This window comes from Macrobrachium nipponense, chromosome 19, assembly GCF_015104395.2.
Source record: "Macrobrachium nipponense isolate FS-2020 chromosome 19, ASM1510439v2, whole genome shotgun sequence".
NCBI lineage: Eukaryota > Metazoa > Arthropoda > Malacostraca > Decapoda > Palaemonidae > Macrobrachium > Macrobrachium nipponense.
The window spans coordinates 38,365,004-38,389,792 of NC_061088.1; the positions used below are offsets into that span (position 1 = coordinate 38,365,004).

Below are 24,789 nucleotides of genomic sequence, written 5' to 3' on the forward strand. Positions count from 1 at the left end.
TGGTCAACTTTGACTCAACCGAAAAAGTCGTAAAACGCAATTGTACGCTAAAACTCTTACATTCTAGTAAAATTCAATCATTTACCTTCATTTTGCAACAGATTGGAAGTCTCTAGCAAAATATTTCGATTTATGATGAATTTTTGAAAAACACTTTCCTTACGTCTGCGTGCGGTAACTCGGCTGAAAATCTCAGAAATTCCTATCGTCACTTTCTTGTAATTTATATTAGCCGTTACATAAAGTTTTATATATGTAAGTGTGCAATTTCATGTAGAATACAACAAAAAACAACCCATGGTTATAGCTTTTATCAGTTTTGAAATATTTTCATATAAATCATAAGTGCCAAAATTTTAACCTTCGGTCAAATTTGACACGACTGAAATGGTCGAAAAACCCAATTGTAAGCTAAAACTCTTACATTCTAGTAACATTCAATCATTCATCTTCATTTTGCAACAAATTGGAAGTCTCTAACACAATATTTCTATTAATGGTGAATTTTTGAAAAACAATTTTTTCCTTAAATCTCCGTGCGGTAACTCGAAAATCTCATAAATTTTTTAGTCACGATTGTCGTAAATTTTGCACCAATTTATATTAGCTGTTACAGTTTTGTATATGAAAATGCGCACGATTTTATGTAGAATAACAAAAAATAACACGTGGTTGTAGCTTTTATGTTTCAAAATATTTTCATAAAAATCAGGAAAAGTACCAAAATTTCAACCTTTAGTCAACTTTGACTTGACTGAAATGGTCGAAAAACGCAATTGTAAGCGAAAACTCTTACATTCTAGTAATATTCAATCATTTACCTTCATTTTGCAACACATTGGAAGTCTCTAGCACAATATTTGAGGGCCTCAGAATCACAAGGTGGTAAACGCCACTTTCTAAAAAATGAGTAAATTGCCCTCAAAGTCTAGCATTCATTACTCTGCTTCTAAGAAAGATATTGATTTTAACTAAGTTTCATATGAAAGCCCTACCCTTTATAAATTTTTGGTGAAAATAAAAAAAAAATTGTGGGGTGCGCTAGCATTCAAAATGCACGCCTAACTCCTCACATTTGTGTATATTTTATTCATACCCAGCACTTAAACCATAATTAAATGTGTAAAAGGATAATAAAGTGTAATTATATTCGTGTTACAAAAACAACAACAACAACAACAACAACAACAACAACAACAACAACAATAATAATAATAATATAATAATAATAATAATAATAATAATAATAATAGCAGCAGCAGCAGCAGCAAAGTAACGAGAACTGAAGGGATAAAGCTACCAGATGGGAGCAACATCAAACACATAGATGAGACAGGATACAAATACCTGGGAATAATGGAAGGAGGGGGTATAAAACACCAAGAGATGAAGGACACAATCAGGAAAGAATATATGCCGAGACTCAAGGCGATACTCAAGTCAAAACTCAACGCCGGAAATATGATAAAAGCCATAAACACATGGGCAGTGCCAGTAATCAGATACAGCGCAGGAATAGTGGAATGGACGAAGGCAGAACTCCGCAGCATAGATCAGAAAACCAGGAAACATATGACAATACACAAAGCACTACACCCAAGAGCAAATACGGACAGACTATACATAACATGAAAGGAAGGAGGGAGAGGACTACTAAGTATAGAGGACTGCGTCTACATCGAGAACAGAGCACTGGGGCAATATCTGAAAACCAGTGAAGACGAGTGGCTAAAGAGTGCATGGGAAGAAGGACTAATAAAAGTAGACGAAGACCCACAAATATACAGAGACAGCAGGATGACAAACAGAACAGAGGACTGGCACAACAAACCAATGCACGGACAATACATGAGACAGACTAAAGAACTAGCCAGCGATGACACATGGCAATGGCTACAGAGGGGAGAGCTAAAGAAGGAAACTGAAGGAATGATAACAGCGGCACTAGATCAGGCCCTAAGAACCAGATATGTTCAAAAAACGATAGACAGAAATAACATCTCTCCCATATGTAGGAAGTGCAATACGAAAAATGAAACCATAAACCACATAGCAAGCGAATGCCCGGCACTTGCACAGAGCCAGTACAAAAAGAGGCATGATTCAGTGGCAAAAGCCCTCCACTGGAGCCTGTGCAAGAAACATCAGCTACCTTGCAGTAATAAGTGGTACGAGCACCAACCTGAGGGAGTGATAGATAACGATCAGGCAAAGATCCTCTGGGACTATGGTATCAGAACGGATAGGGTGATACGTGCAAACAGACCAGACGTGACGTTGATTGACAAAGTCAAGAAGAAAGTATCACTCATTGATGTCGCAATACCATGGGACACCAAAGTTGAAGAGAAAGAGAGGGAAAAAATCGATAAGTATCAAGATCTGAAAATAGAAATAAGAAGGATATGGGATATGCCAGTGGAAATCGTACCCATAATCATAGGAGCACTAGGCACGATCCCAAGATCCCTGAAAAGGAATCTAGAAAAACTAGAGGCTGAAGTAGCTCCAGGACTCATGCAGAAGAGTGTGATCCTAGAAACGGCACACATAGTAAGAAAAGTGATGGACTCCTAAGGAGGCAGGATGCAACCCGGAACCCCACACTATAAATACCACCCAGTCGAATTGGAGGACTGTGATAGAGCAAAAAAAAAAAAAAAAATAATAATAATAATAATTATAAAAATATCAATAATAATGGTAATACAGTAATATTGGCTAATAATATTGATAAAAATAATAAGGATAATAAAATGTGTACTCACCATGAAAATACTTTCGTGGTATAACAATCATGGATGTTATACTGATGATGATGATCATGATATTTGATAATAATAATAATAATAGGAGTATTGATAATATTAATGATAATAGCAAATAATAATGATAATACAGTAATATTAGTAATAATGATGTTGACCATGATAACATTCCATCATCATAATGTTTAGTCATTAAAATAATCACCAATATCATAATAATCAAGCAAAAAATTATAGAAAAATAATACTACTACACTCACTACTACTTCTCTAAGAAAAGCAAATATTTTAATCTGTACTCACCATGAAAATACTGGACATCCGCTAAAGAACATGTAAACATAATATTATTAATGATAATAGCAAATAATAATGATAATACAGTAATATTAGTAATAATGATGTTGAACATGATAACATTCCATCATCATAATGTTTAGTCATTAAAATAATCATCACCAATATCAAAATAATCAAACAAAAAAATTATAGAAATATAATACTACTACACTCACTACTACTTCTCTAAGAAAAGCAAATATTTTAATCTGTACTCACCATGAAAATACTGTACATCAGCTAAGAACATGTAAACAGTAGCAGATTGTAAACAGTTTGGTGATTGGCCAACACCTACGGGCGCCTTATGGGGAAAAATGCTGATTGGCTTAGAACTGACTACCGCTTAGTGACGCGCGCTCTCATTGGCTCACTCTTGAGCTGCGCATGTGCTTCCTTGTGGTTCTGAGCTCTTATGAGGCTGTAACCTCCGCGCGACACAACATTCATTCAAGTAGACAAAATCGATAATTCCTACTGCTCAAGTAGGGATTTCGAAATTTTTGAAACTCCTGAATAACATAGAAATGCAACAAATAGACACAGGAAATGTTGCCAAATCTACTGGTACGCCTAACTCAATATTGGTGGGGGGGCATTTACAACTCTGTGGTTCTGAGACCCGCATTTTGATTTATGGTGAATTTAAAAAAAAAAAAACTTTTTCCTTATGTCCGCGCGCGGTAACTCGACCGAAAATCTCAGAAATTCTATTGTCGCTTTGTAGTAAATTTTGCACCGTTTTATATTAGCCGTTACATAAAGTCTTATATATGAAAGTGTGCAATTTCATGTAAAATACAACAAAAACAACACATGGTTGTAGCTTTTATCAGAATTGAAATATTTTCATATAAATCACGATAAGTGCCAAAATTTCAACATTCAGTCAACTATGACTCGACCGAAATAGTAAAAAAACACAATTGTAAACTAAAACTCTTCCATTCTAGTAATATTCAATCATTTACCTTCATTTTACAACCAATTGAAAGTCTCTAGCACATTTCGATTTATGGTGAATTTTTGAAAAACACTTGTTTCTTACGTCCGTGTGCGGTAACAGCCAGAAAATCTCAGAAATTCTTTTGTCGCTTTGTCGTAATGTTTGCACCGTTTTATATCTGCCGTTACAAAAAGATTTATATATAAAAATGTGAGCAATTTCATGTAGAATACAACAAAAAAATAACTCATGGTTGTAGCTTTTATCAAATTTGAGATATTTTCATATAAATCACGTTAAGTGCCAAAATTTATACCTTCGGTCAACTTTGACTCTACCGAAATGGTAAAAAAACGCAATTGTAAGCTAAAACTCTTACATTCTAGTAATATTCAATCATTTACCTTCATTATGCAACACATTGGAAGTCTCTAGCACAATATTTCGATCTATGGTAATTTAAAAAAAAAACATTTTCCTTACGTCCGCGCACGGTAACTGCCGAAAAATTCAGAAATCCTTTCGTCACTTTATCGTAATGTTTACATCATTTTATATTAGCCGTTACATAAAGTTTAATATATGAGAATGTGCGAAATTTCATGTAGAATACAACAAAAAATAGCCCATTGTTGTAGCTTTTATCAGTGTTGAAATATTTTCATATAAATCACGATTAGTGCCAAAATTTCAACCTTCAGTCAACTTTGACTCTACTGAAATGGTTGAAAAATGCAATTGTAAGGTAAAACTCTAACATGCTAGTAATATTTAATAATTTAACTTCATTTTGCAACAAATTGGAAGTCTCTAGCACAATATTTCCATTTATGGTGAATTTTTGAAACACTTTATCCTTAAGTCTGCATGCGGTTACTCTGCCAAAAATCTCACAAAATCTTTCGTCACTTTGTTGTTATGTTTGCACCATTTTATATTAGCCGTTACATAAAGTTTTGTATAATGAAAATATGCATAATTTCATGTAGAATACAAAAAAAACTTCTGATTGTAGCTCCTTATCAGTTTTGAAATATTTCCATATATATCACAATGTGCCAAAATTTCAACCTTCAGTCAACTTTGACTTGACCGAAATGGTCAAAAAACGCAATTGTAAGCTAAAATTCTTACATTCTAGTAATATCTAATCATTTAACTTTATTTTGCTACAAATTGGAAGTTTGTAGCACAATAGTTTGATTTATGGTGAATTTTTGAAAAAAACGTTTTTCTTAAGTCCGGGCGTGGTAACAGCTGAAAATCTCAGAAATTCTTTTGTCACTGTCGTAATGTTTGCACTGTTTTATATTAGCCGTTACATAAAGTTTTGATTATGAAAATGTGCGCAATTACATGTAGAATACAACAAAAAATAACTCATGGTTGTAGCTTTTATCAGTTTTGAAATATTTTCATAAAAATCACGATAAGTGCCAAAATTTCAACCTTCGGTCAATTTTGACTCGACTGAAATGGTCGAAAAACACAATTTTAAGCTAAAACTCTTACATTCTATTAATATTCAATTATTTATCTTCATTTTGCAACAAATTGGAAGTCTCTAGCACAAAATTTTGATTGATGGTGAATTTAAAAAAAAACTTTTTCCTTACGTCCAAGAGCGGTAACTCAGCCGAAAATCTCTAATTCTTTCGTCACTTTGTCGTAATGTTTGCACTGTTTTATATTAGCCGTTACATAAAGTTTTATATATGAAAATATGTGCAATTTCCTGTATAATACAAGAAAATATAGCCCAAGGTTGTAGCTATTATCAGTTTCGAAATATTTTCATACAAATCACGATAAGTGCCATAATTTCAACCTTTGGACAATTTTGACTCAACCGAAATGGTCGAAAAATGCAATTATAAGCTAGAACTCTTACATTTTAGTAATATTCAATCATTTACCTTCATTTTACAACCAATTGGAAGTCTCTAGCACAATATTTCGATTTATGGTGAATTTTTGAAAAACACTTTTTCCTTATGTGTGCTCGCGGTAGCTCGGCCGAAAATCTCAGAAATTTCTTCGTTGCCCTGTCGTAATGTTTGCACCCTTTTTATATCAGCCGTTACATAAAGATTTATATATGAAAATGTGTGCAATTTCATGTTGAATACAACCAAAAATAACTCATGGTTGTAGCTTTAATCAAATTTGAGATATTTTCATATAAATCATGATGTGCCAAATTTTCAATCTTCGGTCAATTTTGACTCTCGAAATAAAAAAATGCAATTGTAAGCTAAAACTCTTACATTCTAGTAATATTCAATCATTTACCTTCATTCTGCAACACATTGAAAGTCTCTAGCACAATATTTCGATTTATGGCGAATTTTAAAAAAATATTTTCCTTACATCCACGCACGGTAATTGCTGAAAATCTCAGAAATTCTTTCGTCACATTATTGTAATGTTTGCACCATTTTATATTAGCCATTACTTAAAGTTTTATATATGAAAATGTGCGCAGTTTCATGTAGAATACAACAAAAAAATAGCCCATGGTTGTAGCTTTTATCTGAGTTGAAATATATTCATATAAATCCCAATGTGCCAAAATTTCAACCTTCGCACAACTCTGACTCTACCGAAATGGTCAACAAACGCAATTTAAGCTAAAACTCTTACATTCTAGTTATATTCAATCATTTACTTCCATTTCGCAACAAATTGGAAGTCTCTAGCACAATATTTTGTTTTATGGTGAATTTTTAAAAAACACTTTTTCCTTAAGTCTGCTTGCAGTAACTCTGCCGAAAATCTCAAATTCTTTTGTCACTGTCGTAATTATTGCACCGTTTTATATTAGCCGTTACATAAAGTTTTGTATATGAAAATGTGCGGAATTTCATGTAGAATACATGAAAAATTACTCGTGGTTGTAGCTTTTATCAGTTGAGATATTTTCATAAAAATCACGAGGAGCCAAAATTTCAACCTTCGGTCAACTTTGACTCAACCGAAATGGTCAAAAAACGCAATTGTATGCTAAAACTCTTACATTCTAGTAATATTCAATCATTAACTTCATTTTGCAACAAATAGGAAGTTTGTAACACAATATTTTGATTTATGGCGAATTTTTGAAAAACACTTTTTCCTTACGTCCGCGCGCGGTAACTCTGCCGAAAATCTCAGAAATTCTTTCATCACTTTGTTGTAATGTTTGCACCATTTTATATTAGCCGTTACATAAAATTTTGTATATGAAAATGTGCGCTATTTGTAGAATACAACAAAAAACAACTCATGGTTGTAGCTTTTATCAGTTTTGAAATATTTCCATAAAAATCAGGATAAGTGCCAAAATTTCAACCTTCGGTCAACTTTGACTCTACCGAAATGGTTGAAAAACGCAATTTAAAGCTAAAACTCTTACATTCTAGTAATATTCAATTATTTACCTTCAATTGGCAACAAATTGGAAGTCTCTAGCACAATATTTCGATTTATGGTGAATTTAAAAACAAAACTTTTTCATTGCGTCCACGCACAGTAACTCTGCCAAAAATCTCAGAAAGAAAGAATTTCTTACACCATTTTATATTGGCCGTTACATAAAGTTTAATATATGAGAATGTGTGCAATTTCATGTATAATACAACAAAAAATAGCCCATGGTTGTAGCATTTATAAGATTTGAAATATTTTCATATAAATCACAATAAGTGCCAAAATTTCAACCTTTGGTCAACTTTGACTCGACCGAAATGGTCGAAAAATGCAATTATAAGCTAAAACTCTTACATTCTAGTAATATTCAATCATTTACCTTCATTTTGCAATATATTGAAAGTCTCTAGCACAATATTTCGATTTATGGTGAATTTTTGAAAAAAACTTTCCTTAAGTCTGCGCTCGGTAACTCGGCCGAAAATCTCAGAAATTCTTAGTTACTTTGTAGTAAATTTTGCACTGTTTTATATTAGCCGTTACATAATGTTTTATATATGAAAATGAGTGTAATTTCATGTAGAATACAAAAAAAAATAATTTGTGGTTGTAACTTTTATCAGTTTTGAAATATTTTCATATAAATCAGGATAAAATGTGCCAAAATTTCAACCTTAAGTCAACTTCGACTTAACCAAAATGGTCGAAAAACGCAATTGTAAGCTAAAACACTTACACTCTAGTAATAGTCCATCATATACCTTCATTTTGCATCAAATTGGAAGTCTCTGGCACAATATTTCAATTTATGGTGAATTTTTTAAAAATACCTTTTCCTAAAGTCCGCTCGCTGTTAACTCAGTCGAAAATCTCAAAAATTCTTTTGTCACTGTCGTAATGTTTGCACAGTTTTATATTAGTCGTTACATAAAGTTTTATATATGAAAATGTGTGCAATTTCATGTAGAATACAACAAAAAATAACACATGGTTGTAGCTTTTACCAGTTTTGAAATATTTTCATAAAAACACGTTAAGTGCCAAAATTTCAACCTTCGGTCAACTTTGACTCGACCAAAATGGTCGAAAAACGCAATTGTTAGCTAAAACTCTTACATTTGAGTAATATTCAATCATTTACCTTCATTTTGCAAAAAATTGGAAGTCTTGCACAATATTTTGAATTATGGTGAATTTTTGAAAAAAACTTGTTTATACGACCGCACGTTACGAATTCACCCATCATTTTGTGATATGTATATTCTCTGTGTTGCTTTGATTGTTTTAAAATTTGTTATACACCAAAATTATTGCAATTTAGTGTACAATACAACGAAAAAAAATCAACTCATTGGCTTTAACCGTTTTGCTCACAGTACGATTTGTATACAATTATATATGAAAATTTTTTTCACGCTGTTAAATATTCCAATAGTTATATATGATATATTTTTTTCATTTCTGATGATTGCATACTAATCTTCAGGCAATGACAAAAAAAGGAGCCAAAAATGAACTCCTTCTGAAAAACTAAGCGTGCTATGATTTAAAAAAAAAATAAAAATAACTTTTTTCCGCTTTGGCGCTAACTCCCGAATGCCGCCGGCATACGACAGACTTTGCTAAATACCAGCTTGGCGTTTAAGGGTTAATGTGTGGCTTACATCCCTGCAGAGCTTGCGTTAATTAAAAACATGTTATTTAAAAATTTCTTCCAAACGAAAATACAGGAATAAGGGGGTGTTATGTTCCTGGACTTGGAGAACTCTGTACTTTTTTGCTAAGTACAACCGAACCGGGTAACAGTAACATCAGTTTGGTTTGTATTTCAACCATTATTATAGTAAACAATAACCGTATGGAGGAGTTATGGAGTTCCATTTAACAATGTCCTACGTTCTGGGTTGTCTGCTGGTGCTGTTGGAGTTTAGAGTTATGGTTTGAGTTATGGTTTGAGTTCTGTGTTTTTGTAGTCAGTCTTTAGTCAGAATCAGTGATGATCGGTAGTGTCGGCATCAGTCTGTGAAGTGTTGAAGGCATTGAAAGTCGGTTGTAGTTTGTGTTTTTTGTTTAGTTGTTGTTAAGTTGATGTTGTTTGCTTTAGAGTTGTTATGCCTGTGCTGTTGGATTTGTTGTGCTTGTGCGTTCCTGTTGAGTTATATGTGAGTTGTTATGGTTAAGGGTTGTTGCTGTTGTTGGGGACCTGTTGTGGTTTCTTGGTGTGGTTGTGAGTTGAGGGTTGTTGTTGGTGAGCAGTTGTGATTCGTTGTTGTTAGTGGGTGTGTGTGCTGCCTTTTTATGTTGTTGTTTTTTGTGTTAGTGATTGTTTGGGCAGTGGTCCTTTTTGTGGTTGTATTCCTTGTTTGTTTTGTTGAGTTGTGGTGGTGTTCTTTGTTGGTTTGCTGTATTGTTGAGTTGTGGTCTTTGAGTGTTGTGGTGTTGTTGTGTTGTGGCGTTGTGGTCCTTGGTTATTGTGTTTTGTGGGGTTGTGGTTCTTGGTTGTTGTCTTTGTTGTTGCTAGTGTCTCAGTGACATCAACCAGTGGAAAGCAGAGCATAGCCCTGAATGTGTGCAGTTGGGCAAGTGCATGTGTTTGTGTTTTTTTTGTTCTGTGTGTAGGTATAGCTCATTTGTCCTGCGTGTATTCCGTAGTGTAAAGAGGAAAGTGTGACTGAGGGTGAGTTTGGCAGCTGGATTGATTAAGTTTATGTGGGGGGGATTTGCCTGCTTGTTAGCTATTCATGGGGGGGGGGGGGGGGGGGGTGGGGGGGGGGGGGTCTGATACACATCCCCCCGTGAATACAGGGGCCTACTTTAGATACACTGATTGACATTTTTGCGCATGTTATGAAGATTCACTTACCTATTGCAATTGATCATTAATCAATTGTCAGTTTTCTCCATTTTTAAAATGGTTAGGAGTCTTATTGCAAATGCATTTCTGCAATGACATGGACAAAGTAACATGGAGGCCATCACAGCAATCAAAAATCCATCTGCATATATGACTATTCAGTGAATACTACCTAAGTGATAGTGCTGCAGCGACAGACAACCCCTTATGACGGTATGACCACACACACCAAGGATACTATGAACAGAAAACAATGGGAAAATCAACCATTATTATGGTCTTGCGTCAAAATTCGCTATCCAATACTACACGATAATAAAAATGAGGAAGGAATATACATGTAACTTAATGTATGAATCCCCCCATGACTGGTTAAATACATGTACCCCCCCTAACCCCCATTTTTTCTCACTTAGGAAGTCGGTGGCTTAAACAAAAAAGTTCCCCTATAACATGGCGCATGCACAGTAGGATTGACACATGCACAGCAGGATTGGCGCATGCGTAGTAGGTTTCGGTGTCATAATAGCAGTAGTAATAGGTGGATTTTGGCTATGTAACAACCCCATTATTGGTTTATTTATCGCTTTATTTCAGCTTGTATTCTTGTTTTAAATGTCATAAGTAAGAACAAATAACACAATAACACGTCAAAACCTTCCCCCAAGTGTTTTACCCCACCCATAACCCTGCTTCCCCATCAGTCCCCCTTACCGTAGGATAGAGATCACAGGTAAATTACAGGTTAATTACAGCTGCCCAAAAAGTATTACTTTAAATTTTTGTTAAAGAGGTAAAATTCTTTAGAAAAACTTCAACTGCCACAGTCTAGTTCGCCGCAGTATACAGCCTTAGATCTACAATTTTTTCCGTTCCATTGTAACAACTTATTTATCTTGGAACGCTATACGTTGGTACATCGCACCCATTGGTACCGTCGTGTAGTCTTCAAACGTAAATTACAGTTTAGTTACAGTCAGCCGAATAAATATTACTTTCAAATCTTGTACAGCAAGTAAAATAACTGTTAACCCTCTTACGCCGGAGCGGTAAATAAAAAATTGTATCCCGTATGCCGGAGGGGTTTCGGAGTGAGCGCAGAACTGGAAAAAATATTTTTTTTCAAAAAATCACAGCGCGCTTAGTTTTGAAGATTAAGAGTTAATTTTTGGCTCCTTGTTTTGTCATTGCCTGAAGTTTAGTATGCAACCATCAGAAATGAAAAAATTATCATTATCATATATAAATAATGCGATATATGATAGTGCAAAAACAAAATTTCATATATAATTGTATTCAAATCGCGCTTGTGCGCAAAACAGTTAAAGGTAACAAGTTATTTTTTCCGTTGTAATGTACACTAAATTGCGATCATTTTGGTATATAACACATTGTAAAACGATAAAAGGAACACAGAAAATATTATCACAAAATAATGCATGAATTCGTAATGCGCGGACGTAAATATTTTTTTCAAAAATTTACCATAAATCTAAATATTGTCCTAGAGACTTCCAATTTCTTTCAAAATGAAGACAAATGATTGAATATTACTATACTGTAAGAGTATTAGCTTACAATTGCAGTTTTTTACCATATCTGACGAGTTAAAGTTGACCGAATGTCGAATTTTTTTTTATATATTTTTTATATGCAATTATTTCGGAAATAAGAAATGCTACAACCTTCAAATATTTTTCGTTTTATTCTACATGAAATTGTGCACATTTTCATATACAAAACTCTATGAAATGCCTAATATGAAACGGAGCAAATTTTCCGAGAATGGGACGTACGCATTTCGGAGATTTGTGGCGGAGAATCCACGCTCGGAGGGAAGGAAAGATTTTTTTTTAAATTCACCATAAATCTAAATATTTTTCTAGAGACTTCAAATTTTTTTCAAGATGAAGATAAATGACTGAATATTCCTAGACTGTAAGAGTTTTAGCTTACAATTGCGTTTTTCGACCATTTCGGTAGAGGCAAAGTTGACCGAATGTGGTTTTCTTGATTAATATGCAAATATTTCAAAAATGAGAAAAGCTACAACCTTCAATTATTTTTTGTTGTATTCTACATGAAATTGCGCACATTTTCATATATAAAACTTTATGTAACGGCTAATTTAAAATGGTGCAAACATTACCACAATCGCACGTATGATTTTTTCGGAAGAGTTACCACGCGGACGTAAAGAAAATGTTATTTTTTTTCATAAATTCACCATAAATCGAAATATTGTGCTAGAGACTTCCAATTTGTTGCAAAATGAAGGTAAATGCTTGAATATTACTAGAATATAAGCTTTTTAGCTTACAATTGCGTTTTTCGACCATTTCGGTAGAGTCAAAGTTAACCGAAGGTTGAAATTTTGGCAATTATCTTTATTTATATGAAAATCTCAAAACTGATAAAAGCTACAACAATGGTTTGTTTTTACATGTATTGTGCATGAAATTGCGCACATTTCCATATATAAAACTTTATATAACGGCTAATTTTAAAATGGTGCAAACATTACCACAATCGCATGTATGATTTTTTTCGGAAGAGTTACCGCGCGAACGTAAGGAAAAAGTTTTTTCATAAATTCACCATAAATCGAAATATTGTGCTAGAGACTTCCAATTAGTTGCAAAATTAAGGTAAATGATTGAATATTACCAGAATATAAGCGTTTTAGCTTACAATTGCGTTTTTCGACCATTTCGGTAGAGTCAAAGTTGACCGAAGGTTGAAATTTTGGCAATTATCGTTATCTATATGAAAATATCTCAAAACTGATAAAAGCTACAATCATGAGTATTTTATTGTTGTATTCTACATAAAAATGCGCACATTTTCATATATAATACTTCATGTAACGACTAATTTACAATGGTACAAAAATTATGTCAAAGTGACAAAATAATTTCCGAGATGTGTCACAGATACTTTTTAGTGCGGCAAGAAAGAAATTTGCGCTTGCTCGCCTGCGTAACGATTGTAAACAAAACAACACCTTGATCCGTGAACTCCCAGCATCCCCCAAGGCGCGTGATTCAAAAGTTTTAGGCTGGTAGGCCTATAAGTATTTTTCCGTGAATTTAAAAAAAAACTTTTGTAAGTCGACGTAAAATACGTCCAGTCGGCACAAGGGAGACAAAAAATGTTGACGTAAAATACGTCCAGTCGGCGTAAGAGGGTTAATGTCTAGGAGAGGGCCGCATGAAGATATCAGTGATATTCAATGTATTTTTACTAGAATGTGTAGGAATGTATGTAAATAGTGGTATACGAGTGAGATAATTTAGTGAAATTCAATAACAGTCGAAATATTGACCACTACTCTTGTCTTCCTCCTAGAATTTTTCTAAGTCTATTGTTATTGTTGATTGTTTCTTCTTTTAGCTCAAGTAAGCCCTGTAACTACTATACTCCGGGGACAAACTAGTCCACTATGACGTCTTACATGTTTGGACAATCAGTTTCATTTTCTGACACCTCATCAACTTTGGCAAATGGAGCGGATGTTTGAAAATTTTCTCGGCACGACAATACATTATCTTACCCAGGCATTTCAATTCGTTCCTAGACGTGGAGGCCGTAGCAAGCACTTTTCTCATATTACACAATAAGTTCAAATTCCAGCTTCTTGTCCTGACTGTTTCCTGTCCTGACTGTTTCCTAAGTTACGGTGAATTTGTTTTAGCTTATTCGTAGAATATTGAAAAACTAGTGGATTTGTGCCAAACAATTTAATTTTACAAAATAAAAATTGTCCACATTGTCACGAAGTGTGTAGGGTAGATTTTAAGAAACATAGTTTTAGGTGTGATAAATCTTACATTACGAAAGGACGTAGACGTAAGCGTTGTTCATATAAAGTGTCTTTGTTTGTGGGTACCTGGTTTTCCAAAGTGAAACTGGACACAGAAACTAATTTGAAATTTATAGTTTTGTGGGTTCAAAATTGGTTTTGCTACGAAGTAGCCATTTATGAATTAAAATTAAATAAATGTACTGTATGCGATTGGTCGTCATTTTGCAGGGAAGTGGTAATTAATTGGGTATTCCGGCGCAGCAAGAAAATTGGCGGCAACAATTGTAGTGGAAATTGGCTCGTCAAAATACGGCAAACGGAAATATAACGTTGGCCGAGTAATAGACGGCCAGTGGGTATTTGGTGGTATTTGCCGTGAATCACGAGTGTTTTTCCTGGTTCCCGTGGAAACCCGGGATCGTGACACCCTGCTCTCGGTGATTAAGGAGAGGATCGAGCCAGGCACAACCATAATTTCTAACTGTTGGCGAGCATATGACTGTCTGGCAGAGGAAGGCTTTAAGCATTTGACTGTTAACCACAGCCTTCATTTTGTTGATCCCCAGACACAGGCTCATACCAATACTGTGGACAGGAAGTGGCAGGATGTGAAGAATTTAGTGCCAAAATTTGGCAGGAGAAAACAACACTTCGTTGGGTACCTGGCCACTTCCTACTTTAAGTTGCATGTCAGGGAACCTTCGCAACGGCTTCACTTTTTCCTCAAAGCAGCAGCACATCTTTATCAACCAACAGTTTTAGTTAAGTTTCATTAATTTATAGAGTATATTATAATGGTGGTAGTATAACGATGTATACAGCAGTACCATCACTTTGGATTTGGTTTGTTTGTTTGTATGGTGCTTTTTACATTGCATGGAACCAGTGGTTATTCAGCAACGGGACCAACAGCTTTACGTGACTTCCGAACCATGTCGAAAATGAACTTATATCACCAGAAATACACATCTCTCACTCCTCAATGGAATGGCTGAGAATCGAACTCGCGACCACCGAGGTGGAACGCTAATACCATACCAACCACGCAGCTGAGGTGCTTGGATGGATTTGGTTTGATGGATGTTAGGTAGTGCCCTTAAGGGGGGTTGCAGGGGGGCCAGAGCCCCCCTCTAGACCTCAGTAGGGGGTATGGGGCCCTAGGTTAGGTTAGGTGGTTGTGTTAGGTTTGGTAGTGCCCCAAAAATCACTTTTTTCCTCCCCCCACCCAAAAAACCCAGCTTCCCACAGGGGTCCCCCATAATTGTAGTAGTAGGTTTATGCTTACATTGTGTGTGTAAGAGTAAGTCATAGTTTCTTTTTTATTCATTTCCTCATGTTTCTATGCGATATGCAACACCAATCTGGTCGTTTGTTCCGATACGTAATACAAACCCTCGGTCCTTTAACAATAGGAAGTAGCTAGCGGCAGCTGGAACGGTCGTAAGCTTCGAACAAGGGGAGAACGGTAGTTAACTGCTTGTCCGATCGTCGCGCGGGGAGGTAAACAAATCACTTTTGCTTTCGGCCGTGTGTGGGAAGGACGTGCTCGTCATCGCTCTGCCCGCTTGTCGTTTGCTTTGAGTTTGAGTATTTGCCCTCTTTTTCTGTATAAATCAGAGTGATTGTAAGTACTTTTGCATTTCTTTTGTTGATCATTGCAATGAGTGAAGAAGAAATGGAGATATCACCACGCCCCCCGGTCGCCCGTAGAGTGTGTCCCGGGCTGGAGGGGCGTAGATGTGGGGGATTTAGATCGTTTGTCGATGTAGATCCTCACGAGGTTTGTACTCGTTGTCGGGGGCGAGAGTGCTCCCGCAACGAGCCCTGTGTAATATGTATGAATTGGTCCGAGGCGCAGTGGGTGCTGTACGAGGGCAGGAAGAGACTTAGGCCGCCCAAGAAGTCATCGGAAAGTCCAGTGACTCCTTTGGTAACGGACACTTCGTCCTCTTTCCTGCCCCCCGGCCAGCCCCCACGGTTTGCGCCTTCCCCTGCGGGGGGGGTAGCGGAGTCCTTCTCCTCTCTCGATCCGTCGAGTGTGGATGAGGGCGCCCGCTACCCGGACGTCCAGTTGTACTCGGGGTCTTCCGTCCGCTCTGGGGGGGGTTCTTCTCCCCCCAGGCGTGAGGAAACCCCTCTAACTAACCCGACTGTTGCTTCCGCAGGTGTGCCATCAGCGAAGGACGACCTGGGACAGGTGTGGGAGTCGCTGGGACTGCAGGGAGTGCCGAGCATACAGGGGTTGATTCAGCGGTTGGCGGGGTCGGCAGTGGTCACTCATGGTGCGGTGACCACTACAACAACCACAATCTCGACACCAGCATATGAGATGCCACCGCATCTGGTGTATACACCACATATCATGTCGGTGACACCCACGGCTGCGATCCAAAAACCCATTCCTGCCGTGTCAAAGAGGACGGTGCCACCACCACCTGGGTTCTTTGTATTGCCGACCCCGGACTTCCGCTGCCCAAAGAGTACCCCCCTGGACCTGCCGCCAGTGCCGAGGATGACGGTAGCTGCCGACAGGACGCCTGGCTCTCCTGTGGTACCTGCCGTGCCTGCCGTACCTGTTGCTGTCCCAGCCGCTCATTCCTTTTCAGATCGGGGGCCTGCTGCTCATTCACTTTCAGATGTTCCTGCCGTTCCTGCTGTTCCCGGACCTGTTCCTGTTGTTCCTGCTGTTGGTGGTGCTGTCACAGTCTCAGGTCTTTCCGGACAGGTGCAGTCGGGCCCTGTTGCTTCGGCAACTGCCCCGGCTCCCTCCTGGATGGAAGACCTGACGTCTGTCCTGCGGAGCCTGGCGAAGAAGAAGAGGAAGAGGAAGAAGGTGTCGTCGTCGTCTTCGTCGTCTTCTTCGTCGTCTGCTGCCTCTCCTTCCCCTTCGACTTCTAAGGCTAAACAGCCGAAGAAGAAGAAGGTTGCCTCCTCCCCCCCTAAGAAGACTCCTTCGGGATCTTCTAAGGGCCTGGCTCGCTCAGGCGAGCTGGGGAGCTCTTCTGCTGGTCCTCCTGTTCCTTCGGGAACGGGGCCCGTCGCTTCTTCTGCAAAGAAGAAGTCGACGGGGACCAGAGGTGCACCAGCCTCGGCTGGTGCGTCCTCACCTGGTGCTAGCGGTTCTGCCGCTAAACCAGGTTCCGTCTCGGCCGCTTCTCGTTCGCGAGAAGCACCGAGTGGACGCTCTTCCAAAGAAGACCGTCCAGCCAAAGTTTTGACGCCCGAGCTCGCTCGCCGTCAAGACAGCGGCGCGGAGCAGAAGACTGGCGAGAGTCGTGCACACGACTCTCGCCAGGCCAGTGGACGCTCTCGCAGCGATCAACTGGCTGCTCGGGCTGACGTGACGGTCGCTGACCGGCCGCGGGTTGAGGCGAGGAAGGAGTCCCCACGGCCGCCGGTACCAGCCACGGCTGGTACCAGCGGCTTGACGCGCCGAGAGGACGCTGGCCGGTCTCGACGCGACAGAGAGCCTAGCAGGTCACCCGTCCGCCGCTCCCGATGGGACCGGGCGGAGACGGTGACCAGCGGCAGCTCGCCTGACGCTAGAGATCGGTCTCGACGTTCTCAGCCGAGCCAATCACCCCAGGCGAGCGGCAAGGCTAGGCCTGCTGCTCGACCGTCACCGCGGGTTGACGATCAGCAGCAGCCCTCCACGCACGCTGGAGTCCGGCCACGCAGAGCGAGGGGGGAGCGTCAGGTCTGCCTCTCCCGTACCTTCAACCTCCTCGGGCTATACCGGGAGGAGCGAGGTACCGAGGAGCGATCACGAGAGGTGCGCCGCTCGTGACCCAGCTATGACGCCGTACGGATCAGGCACAGTTTTAGGACCGACCAGAACGTACGCGCAAGTAGTTGGAGGCGACCGTCAGGGGTCTGTCGCTGTTCCTCCTTCTGAAGGAGGTATCGCGGGATATGCTCTTGCTGGAGGGACTGGACGGTCCTACTCCACAAGACGCTGTAACTCCCGAGATACAGAGGAACTTTGCGGAGGTCATTAAGCTGATGCGTCTGCATAATGACCTCGCGGAAGGATCGCCGCTACCACCGGCAGAGCCCACGTCCCGGCTCGAATCATTTTGGGGTCCCAAGAGGGAACCCAAAATGATGGTGGGGTTACCGCGATCTGAGCTTGCAGACTCGGTCCTGGATCAGGTGGAGAATCTCGTCTCAGGACGGGAGGACTCGCTAAAGTCCGGACGGTCTTCTAAGCTGCTTCCTCCCCTCTACAGCGGCAGAGGCGATTCTACGTGCCTTCGGAAGACCCGATACTGCCGAAACAGGTTAACCCGGAGTTAGCGAGGCTGACTCCAGGTGTGTCCCTGCAGCAGCTCCTGTCGGAGAACCTATGGTTCTCGCAGCAGGAGGCACTTGCCCTGGAATCTACCGCTATGGCAGCATTCCAGGCAGTTTCCTGGTTGGATTTGTGGTCCCTCACAATATCCAAAGTAGCGGCCGGCTCTGGGAGCTCTGCTCTCGAAGACGACGCTTCTTTTAGGAGACTGTGCCAGTCTGGAGGAAGAGCAATCTCTTACCTCGCCCATCAGACTGCTAACCTGTGGGCCAACTTGGTTCTTCGACGTAGGGACGCAGTCCTTACCCGAGTGACCAAGGGGGCCGGGCGTGAGGCGGCACTCGGGCTTCGAAATGGACCTAGGAGTTCCCCAGCTCTCTTCCCTGGAGAGATGGTGGACGCTGCGGTGGAAAGGCGGCGCACTGACGAGAGTGACCGCTTAGTTCACCAGGCAGTCTCGAAGGTTACTGGGCAATCTCGAGCGACTGCGGCCAAACCAAAGAGCTTGGCTAGCGCTTCCACGGCGGCGAAGACGGTTGCACCGTCCAAACCCCGTGTGAAGACTCCTGTAGTTTCAACTTCTGCTAGAGGAGGCCGCAACCAGCCCTCCTCCCAGCCCTCCTTTCCCCGAGGGGTGCTGGAAAGAAGTCGAAACGAGGTGGGAAACGCTAGGGACGGCGTTCCCCCTCACCTGCTGCCGGAAGTGGGGGGGTGCCTAGCGAGCCATTGGGCGACTTGGCAGCGCTACGGCGCCGAGAACTGGATAGTAGACGTCCTTCGGGAGGGATATCTACTACCCTTCGAGTCTCGGCCCCCCCTCATCTCCAATCCGGTCCACCTACAGACCTATGTCCGGGGATCAGTAAAGGACAACGCTCTTCGACAGGAGATCAAGACCATGCTGGCGAAACGAGCTGTAGAAATCGTGGAGGACCAGTCACCGGGCTTTTACAGCCGCCTCTTCCTAGTGGAGAAGGCATCGGGGGGCTGGCGTCCGGTGATAGACCTCTCTCCCCTGAACCGCTTCGTTCGCACGACGCGGTTCACGATGGAGTCGGCACGATCGGTGCTCGACTCTATCAGGGGGAACGATTTCATGCTTTCAGTGGACTTGAAGGACGCGTATTTTCAAATACCCATCCATCAGTCCTCCAGAAAGTACCTCCGCTTCATCTTCGACGGGACGGTGTACCAATTCAGGGCACTTTGTTTCGGTCTCTCAACCGCCCCACAGGTGTTCACGCGAGTGTTCACTCTGGTGTCAGCTTGGGCCCATTCGCACGGGATACGTCTTCTGAGGTATCTCGACGATTGGCTAGTCCTGGCGAGCTCCCGCTCGCAGTTGCTACAGGACAGAGATCGACTCCTCAAGTTTTGTCGCGATCTGGGGATCGTGATAAACTACGAGAAGTCCGATCTCGAACCCAAGCAGAAGATGAAGTACCTGGGTATGCTGATAGACACGGTAGCAGGGCAGGTCTTTCCCGCAGACTTGCGTATCAGCAAATTCAGGGAGGCAGCCGGCCGGTTCCTGTCGCGGCAGGAACAGGCAGCACAGCAATGGCAAGTCGTGATCGGCCATCTGTCGTCACTCGAGAAGTTAGTCCCTCACGGGCGTCTTCACCTGCGGTCTCTCCAGTGGAGGCTAAGGGAGAGTTGGTCTCAGGCCAAGGATCCTCCTTACTTTCCCGTGGCTATCACGGACAAGGTGAGGCAGGACCTAGCCTGGTGGCTCGACGACAAGAACCTCTTAAGAGGAGTGCCCATACGCACTCCCCCCCCGGAGATGCTTCTGTTCTCAGACGCATCGACCGAGGGATGGGGCGCACACCTGGAGGAGTTGCTGACTGCAGGTGTGTGGGACCATCACGAAAAGCACCTTCACATCAATGTCCTGGAACTCAAGGCGGCGTTCTACGCTCTCCAAGAGTTTCAGGACCGCTTGGTGGGACACTCAGTGGTGTTGATGTGCGACAACACCACAGTAGTGGCATATGTCAACAAGCAGGGGGGGCTAGTGTCTCTTCCGCTCCATCAGTTGACGGTGCAGGTGCACGAGTGGGCCACGGCTCACTCGATAGAGCTGTCAGCACGCTACATTCCAGGCAAGAGGAATGTAGTAGCAGACAAGCTCAGCCGTCGGGATCAGGTGATAGGGACCGAATGGTCTACACCAAGACGTAGCGGAAAGGCTCTTCAACCTGTGGGGGCGACCGGTCGTAGACCTGTTCGCCACCCGGCACAACAGAAAACTTCAGGTTTTCTTCTCAGCTGTGCCGGACCCATGGGCAGCTGCAGAGGACGCTCTCCAACACCCCTGGGACAACCTCTTCGCTTACGCCTTTCCTCCCTTCTGTCTGATTCGGAAAGTGATCAGTCGAGCGCTGGTCACTCCCAATCTCAGAATGATCCTGGTGGCTCCCAAACGGCCGCAAGCCGTTTGGTATCCGGACCTGCTGGCTCTTCTTGCGGACGCACCGAGAGAGCTACCCACTTGGCACAACCTTCTAGCCCAGCCACACGTAGAACGGTACCACCAAGCAGTCCAGTCCCTTCAACTTCACGGCTGGCTGTTATCCACCATCTCTTGCGAACGAGAGGCTTTTCTCGTAGCGCAGCAACAGAGATGGCTGGACACGTCCGACAGTCCTCTGCAGCTGTGTACCAGGGGAAGTGGGCCGTCTTCTGTGGTTGGTGTCGTAGACAGGGTCTGTCTCCTCTCAGAGCCACTCTTCAGCAGGTAGCGGATTTCCTCGTGTTTCTTCGCCGAGAGAAGCTCCTCTCAGTACCCACAGTTAAAGGATATAGAGCAGCACTGGCGCTCGTCCTAAAACTGAGGGGACTGGACATCTCGAATTCGTTCGAGATCTCCTTGCTAATGAGGAGCTTCGAAAGGTCTTGCCCACCCAGGGAACTCAGGCCCCCTGCGTGGGATGTGACTCTCGTACTTAGGAGTTTGACTCGAAGACCCTTCGAGCCACTCCGAGAGTCGTCAGACAGGGATCTGACTCTCAAGACCCTCTTCTTGCTGGCCCTGGCATCGGCGAAGAGAGTAGGGGAACTACATGGCCTTTCTTATGATGTTAAACATACCAGAGGCTGGGGATCTGTGACGCTCGATTTCGTCCCGAACTTCGTAGCTAAGACTCAGAATCCGTCGATCCCTGACGACAGGTTCGAGTCTTTCACGATCCCCTCCCTTCTGGACTTCACCGATAACGATGCGGATGAGATGCTGCTTTGTCCTGTGAGGGCGCTACGGCGCTATCTGAAGAGAACTCGACATCTCAGGCCTGAGTGTCGACGCCTCTTCGTTAGCACTGGGGTTACCAAGAAAGAAGTCTCCAAGAACACTTTCTTTCTGGCTGCGTGAGGTGATCAGGAGAGCGTACGAGGCTGATGGTAGCGACGACATCCGTACGCTCCGACCGAGAGCCCACGAAGTCAGAGGTATCGGACCCTCCTTAGCGTTCCGTAAGAACTTCTCCGTGGCGCAGGTCCTGAAGGCAGGTGTCTGGGCCAACCAGACCACCTTCACGTCCTTCTACCTTCGGGATATTGCCCACAAGTCCTTGGATACTTTTTCCTTGGGACCTGTGGTGGCTGCTCAACACGTTGTGTAAGCTTACCCAGCACCCGAGCAGGCAGAACAGCATCGATTCTGGTATGACTGGGAGAATGAATGTGCGAATGAGAGAGTGACTGGCTTCTCTTCACCATCTTTCTCTACCTCTACCTGTGGGCAGAGGGATACGGTCGTTACCTTGCTGGAAGGGAGTCAGATGCAGGTAAGCTATTCAACAGAGCTCCATCCTATCTCTTTAACTAGAGATAGGAGTGTATATCCACCACTTTCTCCAACAAGGGGGAGAAAGTGGATGCCTACATGAGACAAACCCATTACTTTACATTTGCTCATGTAAAGGAAAAAGTTCTTACAATGCTGGTACAAAGAGATACGCTTGCCTCTCTCTTAGTACTCGGCCCAGAGGTCTGACCATTGATCCTGCGGTGCACACCCCGATCAATCGGACAGAGGCTTGGATCCCTCCCTCGCTCTTACGACCAGGGAGGCATTCCAGGGATGGACGAACACCAGTCTGTTCATCAAAGACTCAGATTCCTCCCACCAAGAAGTGAGTCTTCCTATTGTTAAAGGACCGAGGGTTTGTATTACGTATCGGAACAAATGACAATTTGTCAAAAATTGCATTTTTCCTAACTATACAAACCTGAGGTCCTTTACATATAGTCCCTCCTCATGCCACCCCTCACTCTGCGTATTTTGCATGGGCCAAAAGCAAAAGTGATTTGTTTACCTCCCAGTCGCGCGGCGCGCGACGATCGGACAAGCAGTTAACTACCGTTCTCCCCTTGTTCGAAGCTTACGACCGTTCCAGCTGCCGCTAGCTACTTCCTATTGTTAAAGGACCTCAGGTTTGTATAGTTAGGAAAAATGCAATTTTCGACAAATTGTCATTTTTTGCAGTTTTTCGTCATTATTACTTGAAAAACGGGTGGGGCCTTCTCCTGGACATTTACCAAAATAACCACAAGAAAACGTCAATTGCCATAGTCTAGCTCGCCTCAGAATACTTAGTATATATAAAAATACTTGCCATAGGCTAGGTATCATACTCGGGGGAGGGGTGAGGAGTGATGGGTTAGGTAACCAACGTTTCCATTGGAACAGGATTCACCACAATCGCGTTAGGACTCCTAGCCTAGTAATAGTAGGTAGCTAAATGCTTTATCTATAATTGGCGAAGTTACTGTGACGACCAGAGAATAAGACAGGTAGCTGGGTACTGATAATTTATTACAGGTAAACACAGGCTATAAAGAGGCTGCGGACGGATATGTAGTATCCTACCTAAACAAAGAGAAACTGGGTCTGGGCCAGAAGGATTTGTTTTCTCGGAGACAAACATTTAAAGATAATGATATACAAATAATGAAATTACATGAGCAACACATCGGCAGAAAGCTCTATACAATGGTTAAAGGAACAACGCGGCTTGCTGATAAGATACAATTAAAAATATGGAAAAGCATTGTCCTTACATTAGGGTACTATACATCACACTCACGTTATACAACAGACTTACTTCTCAAAAAATATATGAAGGCATTAAAATATCGGTATTATTATAGTAACAACCATTATGGGAAATCTATTATATAAATATTTTTCCCGAGTAAAGCACATGATAATAAAACACTTCTTCTCAATACATTATTGTCGCTAATGCATACTTAAGAGGAAAAAAATATTTGAGGTATTGTAGGTCCTGACTTTTTCTAAGTTCAGTGTATATCTTTCTATTGGCACGCGAGGTAGCTCTTGTTAGTTTGTATATCTGTTTTAATCTTTCTTGGCTCCTCCCCATGGCGTAATGTGACAATATTTGCTTAAATGTGCATTTCCTCCTCCCACTAATGTCGCTCCTCCAATCAAAATACGGGGATCTTTTCTAGAGTTAATATTGGCTTCCTGCTTCGTAATGTCGCTCTTCCAATTAAATTAGTTTTTTTTTCCCATGAGTTATCATTGGCTATTTTTTTTCCTTATAATTTTCTTTCGTCTACGACAATGTTCACGCATAATCAAATTATCATTCATTTCTGGCCCCATTCTTAACCCTCTTACGCCGACTGGACGTATTTTACGTCGACATTTTTTGTCTCCCGTGTGCCGACTGGACGTATTTTAAGTCGACTTACAAGTTTTTTTTTAAAATTCGCGGAAAAATACTTATAGGCCTACCAGCCTAAAACTTTTGAATCACGCGCCTTGGGGGATGCTGGGAGTTCACGGATCAAGGTGTTGTTTTGTTTACAATCGTTACGCAGGCGCGCAAGCGCGAATTTCTTTCTTGCCGCACTAAAAAGTATCTGTGACACATCTCAGAAATTATTTCATCACTTTGCCATAATTTTTGTACCATTATAAATTAGCCGTTACATGAAGTATTAGCTTTTATCAGTTTTGAGATAATTTCATATAAATAACGATAATTGCCAAAATTTCAACCTTCGGTCAACTTTGACTCTACCGAAATGGTCGAAAAACGCAATTGTAAGCTAAAACGCTTATATTCTAGTAATATTCAAGCATTTACCTTCATTTTGCAACAAATTGGAAGTCTAGCACAATATTTCGATTTATGGTGAATTTATGAAAAAAATAAAATTTTCTTTACGTCCGCGCGGTAACTTCCGAAAAAATCATACGTGCGATTGTGGTAATGTTTGCACCATTTTAAATTAGCCGTTACATATAGTTTTATATATGAAAACGTGAGCAATTTCATGTAGAATACAACAAAAAATAATTGAAGGTTGTAGCTTTTCTCATTTTTGAAATATTTGCATATA

The 24,789-nt window shown here is 41.4% G+C and overlaps 1 protein-coding gene across 1 annotated transcript in view; it reads right to left on the minus strand.

The window, feature by feature from the left end:
• Nucleotides 1–24,789, minus strand: part of LOC135211457 (angiopoietin-related protein 7-like) — a 142,177-nt gene that overhangs the window by 114,608 nt on the left and 2,780 nt on the right. The window contains exon 2 of the mRNA XM_064244769.1: nucleotides 3,072–3,092. Coding sequence (XP_064100839.1) covers nucleotides 3,072–3,092 — 21 coding nt within the window. The remainder of the gene's footprint in view (nucleotides 1–3,071; nucleotides 3,093–24,789) is intronic.